Source organism: Indicator indicator, chromosome 2 (assembly GCF_027791375.1).
Source record: "Indicator indicator isolate 239-I01 chromosome 2, UM_Iind_1.1, whole genome shotgun sequence".
NCBI classification, from domain to species: Eukaryota; Metazoa; Chordata; class Aves; order Piciformes; family Indicatoridae; genus Indicator; species Indicator indicator.
In genome coordinates, this window is record NC_072011.1 from 42,269,992 (window position 1) to 42,288,405 (window position 18,414).

The 18,414-nt window shown below is 35.7% G+C and overlaps 1 protein-coding gene across 2 annotated transcripts in view; it reads left to right on the forward strand.

The window, feature by feature from the left end:
* ZFAND3 (zinc finger AN1-type containing 3) overlaps positions 1–18,414 on the forward strand; it is a 137,367-nt gene that overhangs the window by 20,654 nt on the left and 98,299 nt on the right. For both annotated transcript variants that reach the window (XM_054398384.1, XM_054398391.1), the window contains exon 2: positions 11,876–11,916. In XM_054398384.1, coding sequence (XP_054254359.1) covers positions 11,876–11,916 — 41 coding nt within the window. The remainder of the gene's footprint in view (positions 1–11,875; positions 11,917–18,414) is intronic.

Below are 18,414 nucleotides of genomic sequence, written 5' to 3' on the forward strand. Positions count from 1 at the left end.
GAATTTTTTTTTCTTGGCCATAACTTCCCAATGTATTCATCCTCCCATCTTCTGATTTCCTAGTTCTTAAGCTGAAAAGAGAAGCAGGAAAAAGTAGACCAGAACTCTTGTGATGGAGGAGGTAAACAAATACATTTTTCTGTAGATTACCCATTTTTTTTTTTATTTACTGGGCAACCTTCTCATTTATTTTGCATATGCGATACTGAATCCTGTAATGAATTGTAAGATTTATCCTGTTTCTCTTAATACAGTATTAAACATTTCCTCCTTTATCAATAATGTACAAGACCACTATATCAATAGATGTATTTGGTTGCTATGTACTGTGATAGGCTCTTAATAGGAGAGTCCAATTTTTGTGAGTGGTAATTATTCCATACAGATTTATTTGCAGGCATTGCAGGCTGGATTATCATATAGTAGTGCCTACTGCAGGTGGCATTCACTGCAGCTTTGCAATACAAATGTAAACAGGCTGTGATTTAGCTTGGGTTTTGTTGAACTGAGGGATGATCTGAACTTGTTCTAAGTCCTACTGTGACTCATCCATTGATACTAGTGTGATAACCTGTTTCTGTAATACATTTCCTTTCATGCAGTAAATTCTCATTAGTGTTTCTAGTAGTTCCGCTGATTCAGTGTTTGCAACAGCAGGAACCATTGTGTGCTGGTAGTTTGAGTTATAAAATGCTTCACATATGTTAGTGTATCTAGAGCATTATAAATGTGCAGTGCAAACTGTTAGAGACCCACAGAGTGCAGATTTTGTAACACAGCAGAAAGCAAGTGTGCTAACTTCTGTCCTGTGTGGGTGCTTTTCTGTGATGCCTCATCAGCTTAGGGGTGTGAGTACAACCCATTGGGTGTTTGTACCTATGGTATATTTGAAAGTATATACGATCATCAGAGTTTTTACTGAATAAACAGTCAATTTAATTTTCAAACTTTAGCTATGTGTGAAGGCCAAGGGGGAGTAAACATTGCCTAATAGGAGATGAGCACTCTCTTGCCAACTGCCTTTGCCATTTTTGTGTTGCCATGTCTGACTTTTATTTTTGTTTTTTTCCCCAAGATTTCTGCAGAATTTTTATGCCAAGAGCCCATCTGAGGTTTGGAGCCCAGGCCATGTTTGCTGAAAAGATCAATTAAACACTGAAATAATTAGACAGTCCTTCATAGGATGTGCTCAAAAAAAAAAGGTGATTAAATTAACCTCTTGTGTAGCTAGAGAGTATCATGGGACATGGCTGATCTTTCTTAGAAACTTTCAGTTAAATTATACTAGCTTATACTAGAAAATTCTCTTAGCAAAATAAGTAATTAAAAAAAAATTTGCTTTTAAAAGACATTTTAAAAATTGACTGTAGTTGCACACGTCACAGCACCTGCATAATTTCTTTTGTTTTCAGTCACCCTAATGCATTTTAAAAAATAAAGACTTGATTTCTGATTAAAGAATATTGGTCTGTCTACATTTCCAGCTGATAAGTAAATAAGCAGTAAGTTTTGATGTTCATGTCTCTGATTCTAATTTAATAAATTCTGGTGGTCTTCAGGTTTGATGGATGGTAGCTGGAAGTATGCCTGTGGGTAGGTGGTTTGAATGTTTGTAGTAGATTGGAAGAAGTACTGATTTACAGCGTAAGGAATTATCTACAGTGTTCTATGCCATGTTGAGGTCTGCCCAGGGCAGTGTTGGAGTTGCCATCCCTGCAGGGTTTTAAGCAGTGTATGGACCTGACGCTTAGGGACATGGTTTAGTGTTGACCCTTCAGTACTGGGTTGGGGGTTGGACTGGATGATCTTTGAGGTCTCTTCCAACTGGATGTATTCTGTGATAATAGTAGAAGCATAGAAACTTTTACAGTGGTGAACAGGAGTTAAAATTATTTTCAAATAGTGAGTCTTTTAAGCCTATGAAATAAGCGCATGCTAAAATGTCAGTGCTTCAGTCTTGTAGTGTTTCATGACCACACTTCAGGAGTAATTTTTTGCTGGTTAGAAATGCTGCATTGCTTGGAATTGTGCTGAACTGGCTTTGTGGTAGAAAATCTGGAAGTTACATATTAGAGGAGATCTCTTCTCAAGGTTAAATATCCAAAGTGTTCTGGGCTAAGACTTTGTGTGAAGTGTGGTGTAAATATTACTTTAGAACATTTCTGCAATATAGCAAATGAGTGGCATTCTCTTTTTTTTTTTTTCTTTGACTCTGGGGTTTTTTTGAGGCTATAGGAGTCTGCATTCATTACCTGAGAGATTTGAAATCTAGTACAGACTTCTCCCTGAGTGCTATTAGGAAGTTGACCAAAATTTTCTGGGTGACTGAGACAAGCATTCAGACCTGCTGGTGCTAGGCAAGATGATTCTGAGTAGTTGAAATACAACTGACAGTCTGCTAGAAGGGACCTCAGTGTTTTTCCCCTGGTTATGATGAGTTTCCAGTGACTTTTTATGTTTGGATGTTTGGTTGTTGTTGGGTTTTATTGTTTCAGTTTTGCTTTTTTTAAATTTTGTTTGGGTTTTTTCGTTGTTTGTTTTCCCTTTCTCTTTTAGTGTACCAGCAGGGCAGAACTGTTTTCTGCCATTACAGGTGAATCTGTTTTTAGGAATGTTTTGTTTGATAATTAACTGACAGATTGCTCCTAGTGTAGATGGATCCTTGATAGGATTAATTTCAAATTCCTAAAGACCTGAAATGCTTTCATTCTCTAGAGCAGTATCATGAGATGTGGCTACAATTTCCCCACCTGAGAACTGAAAATGACTGTGTGTAGTCAGATGTAGAGGCAGCACTGGCTAAAGTAAGAGCCATGCTGCTTCCTTACTGTACAGTTGGGTACAAGACTAGCTAGGATAAAAGAAAGTCAGTTTCCAGCAGTGAACCTCCAGCTAACCTCTTTTAGACTTTATTGAATTCTGTTTTAAATGGGGGAGGAGAAAAAGTGTCTTCTAACTTATATACTACTAGCTTCTTATAGATAGATGTGTATCTATGAACAGTGTAATAACATAGACTGACAGAATGTTAGGGGTTGGAAGGGACCTTCTGGTTGACCATCTGGTCCAACCTCCCTGCCAGAGCAGGATCATCTAGAGTAGGTCACACGGGAAAATTGCAGGCACCTTGACAAAATTCTTCAACTGCTTTTCAGGAAGTGCTATAATTCTACTGTAGCATGCGATTCCGGAAGGGTTCAATAAGCAGAGGAGTGCAAAAGACTATAAAAGTGAGATTGTCACTCATTCACAAAAATGTGTTGTTATATTGATGCTTTTGGGGGTGGCTCAGGGAGGTCTGTGCAAGCAAGGTGTCCTGCTGGACAACCTGCTCATTACTGAATGGGAGGACATAGCTCCTTGCAAGTCCTGGAACAGCAATGTTTTCTTGCTTTGTCCAACAGATTATCATTCTTCTTCTTTCTGACTGCCTTATTTCTGAACCTAGCTTCCTGTGCTTTAACTCACGGAAATGAATAAGCAAAATAATGCTTGGGTTTCTGACTCCTCCTTTTGCATATAGTGCACCTTAAAGTGCTTTCTCTCTCCATATTTGGGATGGTCAGCCTTTTAAACTCCTTTTTGCCTGTGGAGTGTTTGACAACACATATTTGACCTCTGTAACAAAGGATTTCTCTTTGTTGTTATGCTAGTTTTTGGAGAACACTTATGACACAGTACTTAAACCAGACATGGTTAATGTGTTTTGTTAATACTAGCAACACCATTTTTTTTTAAAGCTGGTTTATGTAAATTGACCTTGTAAATGTTATTTAATATGCATACAACAGGCAAGGTCTTTGAAATACTTTGCTGCAAGGCTGTTTTTTTTTTTTCCTGGCATTCAAAAGTTCTAACCATTCTTACCCATTATAATGCCAGGGATTTAAAAGTATCTTTTTTATTTTAATACAGAAAATTATTGATTTAAAAAAAAATGATTTAAATTTTGATTTGATTTTAAAAAAATTGATTTAAAAAAAAAAAGAAAAAGCTTCTCTGCACTTTGGCATAAAGCAGAGATATACTGGGCTTAAAATGAGCAAGACTTAAAAATGTTCATATTTTCTAAGTTAAATCTAGTTGTTCAAGTCAGGAAGTGTTTCAAGAAAGTTTCTTAGGGAGGCTTGATATATAGTTAGCCACGTCTTTAAGTCAGGAGACAAAATGGATACTTTCTTGAGGTTTCTTACAGATTTTATTTCTTTTTCCTAACAATGTTTTACCATTTACTATCTATTGTTGACCCTGGGATAAAAGGAGTAACACAAATGGAATAGGTTTCCAAGTGCTGCTTATCACTGGAGTATCTGATGGGAAGGAAAAGATAAAGTTGATATGATTTTTGTATTGTAAATCTGAAGAAGATGATTGTGTTGTCATAGGGCAATGTTAATTATTGCCTGCAATGCACATAAAGAATAATGTCCTTGAGGAATTTGTGGAAGGTGGGTAGATCACAACCTTCACATTTTATTCCTACTTTACAAAGGCCTCTTAGATTTTGCTAAAACTTAGTATCCCAACCTTTCTACTGTCCTTTAAATAGGAGATTACACATATTTGTAAAAAATACATTGGAGAGTTGCAGGGGAATGTTCGGTATAGGATTTTGGTGCTGAGATTTTTGTGGCTTTTTGGTTTGTGTGGTGTTTTTTTTGTGGTGTTTTTTTTTTTTAGAAGAAAGTATGGAAACATGGGACTATGAAGTGTTTTAGCTTTGCTAAAAGGCAAGAACGTTGTGAGCTCAGGTAGAAACTGAATTGAATAAAATCTAAGTTCTTACAATCTATTTTACCTCATTTAGGTGCATTGGATTCTTTGCAGTTTATTGTATTAATTGTTGGAAAAGGCTTTAAACTGAAATTCTGTCAGTGCTTTTGTGTCAGAACCCCATGATATGTTTTGTAAAAGTAAGGAGCTGCTTCGTTACTGTGTATTTTCCCTATTTCCTCATCCTGCTCTTGTGTATTTGTGCTCTTATTGTCAACAAAGCACGTCAATGTCTTTGTATACTTAAAACATGACAAGTGCTTTCAGCCATAGTTTTAAAAAATGCTTTAGTGTAGCCATTGAAAAAAATAATAAATTGGGATACAGCTACTTCATTGGGATGCATCAGCATATCTTGTGAGTGTGGAAAGCTGCCAGAAGGGCATTGCACTAGCACGCTGTGCTGTGCATAAAGTTTACCCTCCATTTCATTTCAAATTGAGGGCCTTACAAATGTGACTCACTAACCAACGCATCATTTTCAGCAGCTTCACAAAAATCTAGAAATGATATGCAGCATTTAAATTGCTCATGGTGAAAATGAGACGTCCAAAACCAGAATAGTCATATATTTTCAAAGCAAAAACCCACTGTAATAGAAATAATAAAATTTTACTGATAACAGTTTTCTAATTGAACTAGAGTTCTCATCACTGAGCATGTAGGGATAGAACAGCTGATAAAGTAGAGGGCATTGACTGCATTTGAATAATACTTAGAGATTTTAGTTCACTTAAAAATCTGTTTCTGAGTGTATGTGGATGTTGAGAGGGGATATCAACGTCAATAAGTATCTGAGGGGTGGGCTTCAAGATGAAGGTGATAGTCGCATTTCAGTGGTGCGCAGTGAATAGGACAAGGAACAATGGATTCAAGCTAGAACACAGGAGATTCCACCTCAACATGAGGAGACGCTCCTTTTTGATGAGGGTGATGGAGCACTGGAACAGGCTGCCCAGAGAGGTTGTGGAGTCTCCTTCACTGGAGACTTTTAAAGCTCATCTGAATTGTCTCCCTGTGAGGCCTGCTGTAGGTAATCCTGCTTTGGCAGGGGGGTTGGCCTCCATCTCTAGAGGTCCCTTCCAATCCCTAACATTCTGTGATTCTGTTTCTGATTGCCAAGTTCTTTACAGGCCCACCTGCATTTGACATGCTCCACTTCTGCTCTTTGATTTGAAAGAAATTTGGCATATGTTATTCTTGAAGAATAACTGAGCTGCCTCAGTCTGAAAATACGAATAATTGTTTAAAATGTCTAAAAAAGCCTTGCCAGTATTCCCTTAGCAAGATCGTAAATTGAGCAACTGTAAGTATGAGATTTGTTGCATATATGAAATCAATGAGGTGACTTCTGATTTATAGAAGTAAAATGACTTTCTTCAGAAGTGATAGGATACACAGAACTTTCAAAGCACAATTGAGGATCTTATTAATGCAGTCTAATTAACCTCCTTCCTGTACAAGGTGAAGTGTTGTATGCTGTGAGTGAATGATGAAAAGTGTAGGGGCAGTACAAAATTGGATCAATTTTTTTTTAATGATAAATAATCCTCTAGCCTGGTTGCATGAAAGTAAACGTATGTGGGCTATAGTTTTTCTTTTGCTGTATGCCAAGATACAGCTCAGTGTGAATTCTTCAGCAGAGTTATAAACCTTTGAAAATTGCTTTATAATGGAAATGGTGACAGACCATTAACTACAGTAGTCTAAATACATTGATGTAACGTATATTTGTCCTGTGTCGCTAAATACATGAAACAGTACGTGCTGAATGTATAGGGAGAAGGCTTCTTCATAGTTTTAACTAATTAATAATGTGATTCATATTGCATTAATGCTTTTTAAACATGCAGCTCCTCACATTCTTGAACAGGTATCACTCAGGGGATAAGATGTATTTGTGCTGTAGTGACTGTGATCCCACTCTAATTGCTGTAGTGGAAGGGGACCAAGAAACATTTAACATGATGCATTTAATCCCTAATACAATTAGTGTGCCAATGGTGCAGATATTTTCCTACTCCTAAGTCATAGACTGAATCCTAAAGAATTATTTCTAGATATGCTGGAAAACCTTGTTCCCAATAAAAATGAAGAATCTGTGATTTTGCAGTCATACTTAATTAGCATATGTGGCTTAAGTATCTAATTTATATATGCTGTATGAAAACATTTTTTCTCCGAACTCTTTATTATTCTCTCCTGTAAAAACAACTTAACAATATGTATTTTCAAGAATGACTATTATTCTGCTGCTGTTTATCAAGCATTGAGAATATACTACCTACACTGCAATGTTTACTTATTTTAACTCTAGTGCAGCTGCAGAATTCTTGCTATTGATGAGAATTTACTTCAATAAAGCAGCTCACTATTACCTTAAAGTGTAGGAGACATCCTAGTACAAATGAAACTGCACATTTTGTATTGCTCTTTGGCACTTGTGTGGAGTTAAGCTAGTATTAGACTTTAGTGTTTGTGGTTTGCTTTTTTCCTATCCTTTTAAAGACGGGATGAGGAAGCTTGGAAGTGCTTTTAACTGGAAAATGCAGGATTTTGTCACAAAACCTTCGGTATTTATTAGATGTGCAGCTCTAAGTTTCTTGGTAGAAAGTGCATTACGGAGTATCCTGAGATCAGGTAAATTTCTGTATGCTGCTTTTAACTCCCTTCAAATGTGCATAATTTACACATATAATTTGTTCTTGAATATTCAGATTAAGATTGATTATTTTTGTAGATTCTGGCTGTTCTGACCAACTACTCTATGTCTAACAGTCTTCAAGATTCATGGCCAGAATTTTGGCTCCATTCTATAAGTTTCCATACAATACCATCATAGATAAGGTTATACAGTCATGTGCTGGGAGAGAGGAAAGGAAGAGCAAACTTCAGTGAAGCAGAGAAGAATGCACATTGATTTGAATGGTACCTTGCAATGGTATACTCCTGACAAGAAAGAAAAGGAATAATTCATAGTATATAGGGCATAAATTTAAGGAAATAACTTTAAGTGGTTTTAGTGCTTTTAGTGGACTAGATAGAGATAAGGCCACACCCTCAGAGGAAATTACTGGAAGAGGTGAAAATGAAATCAGGGAAGCGATTAGTTATATATCAATACATAGAATTTGAAGTATATTATTTTCGATAATTGATGCCTCTTGCTGACTCTCACTTTGCATTATGCACTTTTAACTGGAGATGCAGATGTTGATAGCACTGAAGTTACATCCTTATGTTGGTCTGCTTGTGCATCTGGGTGACAGCTCGCATAGTTTCTTTCGCTATGGACATTTGTTGCTCAACAGTGCAAGTAAAGGATGATAGTTTGAACAGCCTCAAATATTCCTTTATTTTTAACCTGACATGTAATTTATTCATTACTTAGAGTATAAATCTAGCTTCCAGGTTTTCCCATTTCTGTAAATTTCTTCCTCAGAGGTGCTATGTGATTTTTACTATTTTCATGGCTGTGTTATTAAGGTGGTGGGGATTTTTGTTTGAAAATGGAAGCACTTTTAATACATACATTCATTTTGGACTGAGCCCTGTAGAACTACTGCATGTAATCATTCTGTAGCCTCTGGGGTTTTCTAGCAGGCTTGAAGTATCCTCTGCCTCTAACTTGCTCTGCCACTTGACCTTCTGAGCTTGCTTCACCTTGTGGTTTCCAATCTGCATAATAATTTTGTGTCACCCTCTAGTTAAATGGTTTCTTTTTGACAGATGGAAGTACCTTCAAATAGGGTTCAGCTTTATACTCTGCCTTGGAGATAATACCATTCTATTTGACTTGATTTATCCATAAATATGAATGTATTTCTGAATACCATCTTAAATTATATACAAGTGAAGATTGTAAATTATCAATATAAAACTGGCTTTCTAGGGATATACTGAAGTAATTCTGATTAGGTGTCTCTAAGCATGAAGCTGTCTTTTATGAGAGAAATCTGGTAATTGTCCTCATATGTCTGGTTAAAAAACATGGTGATTTTGTATCTAATTCAGGAGCATGTCAAATATCACCAACCTTTGACAGCAGGGTGTCAAAATGTTGGTTGTCAGCCTAAAGATTTGCAGTCTAAAACATGCAATTCTTGTTGCAAGGACTGAGTTTGAATTTTAGCTTCACTGTGCCTTACTCTCCTGTAGACTCATAATTTTACTTTATGTTCCTAGAAATCTGAATTGTCTTGCTTTCCCTGCAAATCACCTGCTCTAAGTGGAGTTGGCTGCTGTGACTGTCTCTTTCTTATGAAGTGGAAACAGGGCTGTGTCACGACCAGAACTATTCAGTACCTTAAAGATTTGAGTGTTTCAAATAAAATTACCTCTATAAAGAACAGATATTACAGATGTATGATATATTTGAAAGGGCTATCAGTAGCAAATAAATTTTATATTTTGGTGTTCCTGCCTGGCAAGCATGAGTTTCTGATGAATGTTGGAGTCAATGGCAAGTTTTTAATGTAAAATAGCTATGTGGTTAACAAGATTTATTTCACAGAGAAAACAGCAATATTCAGTTTTGCTCAGTTTTGAGAGTGTGGTGAGAGAAATCTTGCCTCCTGTAAAGAAGAAACTGTAGCAATAGGAGGAGGGATTTGCAGTCTAACAAAGAACTGTCAAAAACATGTTTTACTTGACAGATACTGACATGACAGATAATACCTAGCGAATTTGACGTATGTAAGCTGCTTAATGCATTTTCTTTGTAAGCTTTCGTGCTAGTTAAATATTGCACTTTCAAAAAGGAGCTGATTGTTGATCAACACTGTTACTCTGTCTTTAATAAAAAATGTCATTTTCTTAGTTCTAGTTTAATATTGATGGATCCACAGTGACATAAGTGACTGTAAGAGAAACTAAAAAATAACAAACCACTCATAGTTTAGACTTTCATGTTATATAGCAGCCTCAGACTGACTTGTATGCCTTAAAAAAACCATAGAAAAGCATCAGAGAGAAAGTGATCCTTGACACTGTAACAGTGAACTGAAGTTACTTAGCTCACAAGGTCACTTTTCTAGTAGCACTGCCCATTCAGAAAATCTGGGGTATTTTTGTATTATGAATAACTGGCAGCTTTTTTTTTTTTTTTCCCCCCACATACCTAGCTGGATGTTGTGTGTGTGTGTTTTCCACTGTTGATGTGCTGACAAGTAAATATTGTTTGAGGCTTTGAATTGATATTTAACATTTGAGATGGTTGATTATACCACTGAAAACATTTGTCATTGCCCATTCCAATGTCATCGATATGAACCATCTGAACTCTGCCTTTCTTTTTCTTTGCTGCCCCTGGGGTTTAATGGCTTTGCAGAGAAGCTCCTGCCTGGCATATTGAGCTGCTCCAGAAGGTCTAACCCATAAGCAGTGAGTACTGAACTGCAGCACACTAATGCTGTAGGTGTTGACTCACCATGCTGTTTTTAATTGCAGTTCTTTTGAAGGTAGATAATCTGTGCAGACTGTCAACATAGATATTGAATCTTTGAGTATATACTGATTTCATGATGTACTTGTATGGCTACAAATGCTGTTCTGCATTTCTTTTCTTGGGAATTAACTTTTGTCCTGTGCACTTACTGTTTGCATTTAAAACTAGCTTTCATGTGTCTGTGGCTCTTGCTATAGATGGCAAATGCTTATGTCTCATATCTGCAGTGAACTGTGTTCTCCTAGAATTTTTGAGCCTGTTATAAACCAGCTTTCAAATATGCATGAACTGAAAAGTATCTGTAATGTTTTGATGTGACTAATAATAAGATATGATTGACCAAGTCTGAATTGATTTTGTTACCTGAAAGTAATTCCTTTTGCAAACTCTGAGGAAAGGGACAAATTCTATAATTCTTCTGATAGGTGCGTTCATTTGTGGTATAATTGCATTGAAAAAAATTATTGAGACTTCTCAAGATAGTAAGCAGTTCTGATTTTTATAATATGCATATTGTAAGATGCAGATCTCATCTCAAAGTTCTGTCCATATTGGAAATACAAAACAATTGGTTTTGTAGTTTCAATTGTTTTTGTGTATGCAGAATTAATTTGCATAGATGGTGTTAATGCTTACACGTAGTGGCAGAGCTGATTCAGAAACGCCGAATAAATCAAATATTGGGAACAGAAACTGGGTTGCTCTTATCTAAAGACACTTCAACACTCAAGGAACTTCAGAAGATATTCTTCAGCTCACTTTGTAAAGGCGATGTTGTGATGTTAGAAGAAAATTTTTCATAAACAGGGAGAAACTTATTCTCCCATACTGTATTGCTTTGGATAATTTCATGGTAACCCTAGGGAGGTCTATAGATTTATTTATTTACTTATTTATTTGGGATGATCCTATTGGATTTCTTTATGAGGGTGAGCACTTGTGACATAATTGCACAAACACTTAGGAGACAACTGCGAGGTTTAAGATACTGCTGTCTTGCTCCAGCTGATTTTTCTCTTAGCTAAAGGTTCCTGTCCTCAAAGCTGAGCCACACTGAGGGATCATATGAGCTATCCTAGTCTATGTCAGTGCAAAGGCAGGCAGGTTAAATTACTGCTGGATGCATCTGCAGGTACTAATGAACAGCTTGAGGTAATAACTTCTTAAGTCATTCAGGCTAGATTTCCAAGAGCACATCTGTCTATGTCCTTATAGTTCCAATACTGTAATCTCTCTGTTGCTGTACTGTAGTCAGGATTTGTCAGGATTGCAGAGCGGTTGCCAAGGGGAGTCTAATATTCAAGTGGAATGTGTTGGCTCTTCCTGTCTATCGTTATTATCATATTGCAATAGAAAGATATGAATTAGTGTATAATATTAATGGAATGGTAAAGTGAGCTTATTTTCATATATGAGGTAAATGTGTGAAAGCCATGTTTTGGAAGCTCTTTAAATTGGAAAGAGATTGCCCATATGAAGTCTTTTTCCCTTGTCCCTGTTCCAAGTTCAGCCACTTCTAGCCCCTTACATTTGATTCCTAGCCATTTAAGTTCTTACCCTCTCTGTACCCTTGCTTCATTCCCCCAAAACTTCCCTGTATTGCTCAGAATTATAATGAATTTTTTAGCTCTATTTTTTTTTTTATTTTTGCCTCAGGTCCAGCAAGACTATGAATCTCTGTTCCAAATGCTTTGCTGGTAAGTGCAGTAAAAGGTTTTGTGTTTTTGTTAGATTATCAAAACCACATTGTTGGCATCTCTTTTAGGATTTATGCATGGGCTTCTCTTCCTTCGGTGTGTCTATGGAATCATAGTTCCCTTTCTTCATTTATTTGCTGATCACCTCTTATGTGAATGTAAGAGTCAAACGTTGTTCTAGAAGTTTAGGGAATTCTGGAATGCCCTTGAACTACAGAGTTCCACTGTCAGCACAGCTCCTATACAGATGACGAGGCTTTAAAAATGCTTAAATCTGAGTTGTAATTTTGAGTTTTGTAGGATTTATTTTATAATAACCTCTGAGATATAGCATGGATAAAAAATGGGAAGCTGGTATAGAACACTTCCTGTTCAGTTTCTCTTTAACTTGCAGCCCTTGAACATTAAATCATCAGTATCTCATGAGTAGGCTAATCCTAATTGCAGCATATTGCAAAGTCATTGCTACTGTGTAAAAATGTTAGGAATTCCTATTGACCTTTTCCTGTTAGCATCTTTTAGTTTTGCCTTTCTTAATTTTGGGAGGTATTACTTAGTATTGTAAATTTATTTTTATTTGTAATTAAAGTACTGTCATAGTTAATGATTTTTAATTTCTCTTGAGGGAGCAGATATGATACTAAATTTTAGATTTAAAAACAAAACAAAACAAACCCAAAAACTTTAAAGCTTTTTCTGAGATTCCTTTGTTTTAACCAAAAAATCAATTTTAACTTCTAGATTTCAGATCTTCAGTTCAGCGTGATTTTATTAACCAAACACGTAGCAAATAAAGATTGTCAAAGGGTGTTCAGTAAAATGATGCATGTACTTACCTGGTTGTTTTCCAAAGCCATGGATCACAGGAAAGGGTGTAATGAAGAAGTTCAAGTACTTTCTTGTACTCTTTCCCAGCTGACCACAGTCATAAACAAGCTACTAGGTCTTTGGCTCAGTACGACTATTGTGTTCATATTGGCACTGTAAACAACTTCTGTATGTGTACCTCAGAAATGTGGATTTTCTGATTCAGAAATATTAAAATGTCCCATCTCTTGTATTCAGAGTTTAACTGAGCGTAGTAAACTTCACAGCCACCAAACCAGACATTAAGCAAAGCATCTTTTATTTTGGTTTTACAGGGTTGTGGTTTTTCTTTTCCCTTTGTTTGTTTGGGATTTTTTGGTGGGGTGTTTTTGTTTGTTTTGTTTTGGTTGGTTTGTCTTTGTTTAGTTTTGGTTGGTTTTTTTTAACAAGAGGAGGATTCTTGGTTTCTATTCTGTAATGTTCCTGAAATAACACTACCTCTGATCAACTTCATTTTTTTTCTGTGGTAAAACTACAAGATGGTACCTAAATATTTGTGTGATTTTTCAGGAGGAGGGAAGTTTACTTTAAAAATTCTTCAAGGCTTTCCTTACAGCCTGTTTATTTTTACGAAATAAGACTTTTGAAGAGTTTGAATATCTTAAACTACTGCTAGTTGGAACAAAACCAAATATTGTGGAAAAAGACAGATTTACTTTTTAGATCTTAACTATGATCCCTTCAACAAGTAGCACTGAAATAACCACTTCTGTTTGAGTAGTAACTTCATCATCCCAGCATCCTTTTGGCTTTGAGGTTTTTTTCCAGTTGCTTTTTGTTGGCACGTTTTTTTTTTGTTTGGTTTGGTTGTGGGTTTTTTTGTTTTTGTTTTTGTTTTTTTTTCGATGTTACTGAAATATTTTTAGCACATTTTTTATACTGGATTTCCAGCCATGGTATTGAAATAGAAAGATGTGTACTTGTATTCCTGTAAATTTAATCACCGCAACAGCAGTATTTTAAGCAAGTAAGGTGTTGCAAGATGTTCTTCACCATTCCAGACACTCCAAAGATGTGATGTGAAAAAAGTTTTTCTTATTTCTCTTTTAATAGAGCAAGTTATTAATTCAAATGTATTGAAGAATTGTATGTGAGGGCAAGTTGGAAGTTAATATTTCTCTTGACTGTCATTTCCTTTCTCTTTTATTTTAGAAAAAAGAAATCCACACAACGAAAAAGGTTAGTACTTTTATTAAATGACTGGTTTGTTTTTTTTTTTTGTTTTCAGATAAAAGGTATAGAATCCAATATTCATATTAAAAAAATAATTTCAGATGCACATAGCAGCAAAGCTCCTTACATTTGTGTAAGCATTACCTTCTTATATATATAGAGGGAAAAGGGCAAACAAGTCAGTAAGAGATTAAAACATTGTTTGGTTATGAATAATAATATAATATAAATTGCTTGGTTTATATTGCAATCTGAGTTATTACATTGAACCTTCCTATCTTTACTTGTTTGTCAGACTTTCTAAACTGTGACAATTTTGTAAATCCATGATCATGAGCTCTTCCTTGCTTCTGTCCTTCCTTTCTTCCCCATCCTCTGGTCATAGTTTCATGTCTGTGATGTTAAGTAGTGCTGAAGTAGAACAAAAAGGGTAGTGGTTAGCTGTTAGTTTGCCTTCTTGTTTGACTAAATGCTTGTGATTTCTAAATTTATTGTCAAGATAAATTCAGTGAATTTTCACTCTCATTTGTCCAGATATGAACCAAACAGCAAAGTCAACCAGATTATGTAGTTTGGTGACTGGAATTCCTTGTTTTGTCTGACTGCACATTTTCTTGCATTAAACACAAGAATACTTTTCACAGGTTATTATAGAGATGAAGTTGTTCAGATTTCTATGGCAAGAGTGAGCTGTGTATTGCATACATACCTGCAATGCTTTGCTAGAAGAGCCCAATGTTTTGACCTCAATCTAGAAGATTCACTGAGCTCTTTGGTACAACCACAAATTTGTTCATTTGCCACAGACTAGTTCTTGGCTTGCAAATAAAGGTTGATAAATACTTGAGAGAAGCATGATGTTAGCTATCCTCCTCAGCCAGCTTTTCCTTCTTTTCACCTCATCTTCCTGCTTCAAGAAAGAATACCTGCTGTGTTTTATTTGAGCCCTTTAGAAGCAAGGCTTAAACAACTTTCAGGAGACTCTGAAATGTTCAAGAGCCTCTCCAAAATAATTTCAAGTTAATTGTACTTCTGCAAAGTACCTTACAACATTCTGTCTCTAATTTGGTGCTGACCATGTGCTAGAATGCTGCAAAGTCTCCAGATACAGTATAAGTGTAATACTACATATTAAATTGCTTCAAATAAATTTGCTCTTCAGATGGTTAAGGCACAGTTGCTTCATACTTCTTGCATATCTAGAATTCAAATGCAATAAAGCTTGAGTTTTCTTTTTTAAAAAAATCAGAATATAGGCTAGTAAGTGGAAAAATGCAAATTGCAACCAGATAATTTCCCTTAGTGCCACTGCATCTTTTGTTAATACTGCAACCTCTCTTCTTCCAATATGGTAAACTGTGAAATCTGAATGATTAAAATGCAGGACAGTGATGAGTGAAATTTTTCAAAACCACTCTTTATTAATCTATCTTTGCTCCCATTACACTTATGAATTTCTTTAATATCAGCTTCAGATAGGGACATTGTTTGAGTACTTTTGAAAAGCCACTTTTACAAAGTAGGGCCTTTCAGGCAGGAATTCTTCAGACATTCACAGAAACAACACCTGGTACCTCAAGAACGCTATTTTAATTAGTGCCTCTGGGAACAGTCCTGTACAGAACAAACTATTACAGAGTAAGAACAAATATTTAGATAGAGAAAATGTTAAAACTAGACTTTGTACTTAAATCATCCAAAGAAATGCAGTCTGCCTTGAATCCATTGGATTACAAGCCTAGAAATTTTAATATGTTGTGGTGCTGTAAGCACTGGGACGAGTGGTACAGGAAGTGGATTTCAGCTGTTCAGTAGCATGTGAAACTGAAGGTAAGTGCAGCATTGAATGGGTTGGTGGAGTGATGCACTTGGGAAACTGGAAGAAGATGAAATGATAGAGCATTCATGGATTTGTGAGTCAATTTCATAGCACTTCAGTCTGAAGGTATAATTGAAACTTTAAGAGGTGGGTGTCCATCTCTTTCTTAATCCAGCTATGCAGTGTTTATGTTCTTGTTCTGTGAAACGTTTGATCAGCATCCCTGAATTTGAAAAAATACTTCCACTATTTTAACCAAAAAATTCTCTTGAGATTTAGGGGCCTCAACTCCTAGGTCAGTTTTAGTTTTCAGTTTGAAATCAAGCACATTTTTTTGCATATGAATATCTTGTTGAGTAAAAATTACTGTATTTTTCCTGTCTCCATCTGTCAAGTAGGAAATCAGTATTGCTGGAACTACATATGTATTTTCAAAATACATGCTTAGCTCTATGCCAGATTAAGAAATCTTGTAACTTCAGTGTTATCTTTCATTCTGAATATGAAAGATCTGATAAGGGGGGGAAAGGGAAATCCAAAACAACAACAAACAAAAACCCCCCCAACCTTAGTAACTTCTAGCTGTCATCTGATTCTGGAAGTATCAAATTACTTGCTTTTCTTTATATTTCCTGAACTCACTCAGATGTCTGCTTCTAGAGTTACTTCATGATTTTGTGCATCTTAACCCTTTTCCTTTTTTGAGCAGACTTTAATTTTGTCCTGCTAAGCTACTGTAACTTTCAGAGCTTACAAAATTGGGGGCTTACTGTGACTCAAAATCACTTCAATAACACAGTTTCTTCTTCCCTCAGTCTTTACAAATCCTCTTTAATATGCTGCCTTGTATGGCAGTAATAGCACCTACTGTAAGCATAAGCTGGCAAAAATCGGCATTCCTGCCTGAATAGATTTTGCTGTTAATCAACTGCTAACCTGATCCTCAGTCAAGCTTTCAGCTTGCTTACTGGAAACCTTTTCAACAGGTGTATCTTGCATGTTGCTAGTCCAAATTTTGCTGTATCCTGCTGTATGATAAATTATAAATTATTCTTTGTTCAGTTCTTCTCTTCTTCATTAAGTTTTCATTCCTAAATGAATGATTAAAAACCTCATGAGTTTGCATTTTCTGTATCCTTGTAATTTCTAATGAGAATCCACATGTTTTGGTTATTTTGCTAGAAAGGCAGCAAGCATTTTCAGAAGTTTGAAAACAGCACTGTGTATTAGTTTATCTGTACACAAAACATTTCTTTTTCAGTATGGTGTTCCCTTTGTTGGCTCCTAATGGCAAATGGTGCCTCAATTTGTTGCTTCATTAGGCTAGAATTGGTTTCTGTATTCATGTCTGTCTTTTGAAGTACACGGGCTGTACACTACAGAAAACAGTGCTCATTGGCTAGCATTTTAAAGTATTCAAGCTTCATCTTCCAGTTTTATTAGATAGTCAGGTTTGCAGCTAAATAATTGTTTCAAAATTTGTATAGCTGGTTACAGTGGCAACAAATATTTCTAATTTCTAGAGCACCCACTAATAAAGAACTATAACATTCCAGTTAAACACAGATATTGTTTGGCATATATTTAATTTCATCTACTCTATACGCAAAGAATTTTTAAAAGGGAAAGCTACTAGAGAAAAGATGTCTTAGCATAATTAGTAAACTTGAGAAGATGAGGTGTATGCTAAGCTTGACGAAGGCAATCACCATGAAATAGCATTAAGAGGAAAAAAAAGGATAAATTACTTTAATTGGTCTTCACTTATTTATAAGCTTGATTTGCACTACTAACTCTAAAAGTCTTTTTAGCATATAAATCCTTCCACAAAATATTGCATGTTTTTAGTTGACTTCCTTTTCCTCTAACCTATTTGATGAGGAAAGGTTTGATGAGGAAATAATAGAAAAGGAGTTTATTCAAGTGTAGTTGTATTATCTAAGCTTAAGACTAATTGTTTTACTTCTGTCAAAAAATACCATCAAACAAATAATGGAGCGTGTTTATGCTACCTGTTCCTGGATATACTTGATATACACAACATTCCTTGATGTACTTGATATACACAACATTGAAAATATGGGAGAGAAGAATATCTCAAGCTTTCTAGGGTACTGAAATTTTAGAACTTAGAGATCACATTTTTAGTGAAAGTAGTATAAAATTACTTTAGGAGTCCATTCTTTTTTTTCTGTCTGTAGTATCATGGTATGGAATTTGTGGTAGAGGGCACCTGTGTTGCTTTGTAGCTATACTATATGATTTTGTCATGCATTATCTATAGAAAAGGCATTTAATAGGCTGTGTGGAAGATAGTTCCCAGCTTCCTGGGACTTGGCTGTGTGAAGGCATTGTGTGCACAAACAGTGCTTGTAGAATGTCAGTAAAGTCAATGGCTCAGATGATGGTTCAATTTGCTCAATTTAATTTTTTTCTTTTTACTCCTCCCTCATATTTCCCCATATAAAATGTTGAGAAGGGGCAAGCAGTGATGGAGGACAGACCCATGCAGTATTTCTATTTATATACAGCCTTTCTTTGGAAGAAAAAGAATTTCATTCACAGCTGACATTTAAATGTGTATTGAAGAGGGCAGGTTTTTTTCTTTTTCAGGCTACTACTGACTTCAAGCCAGTAGG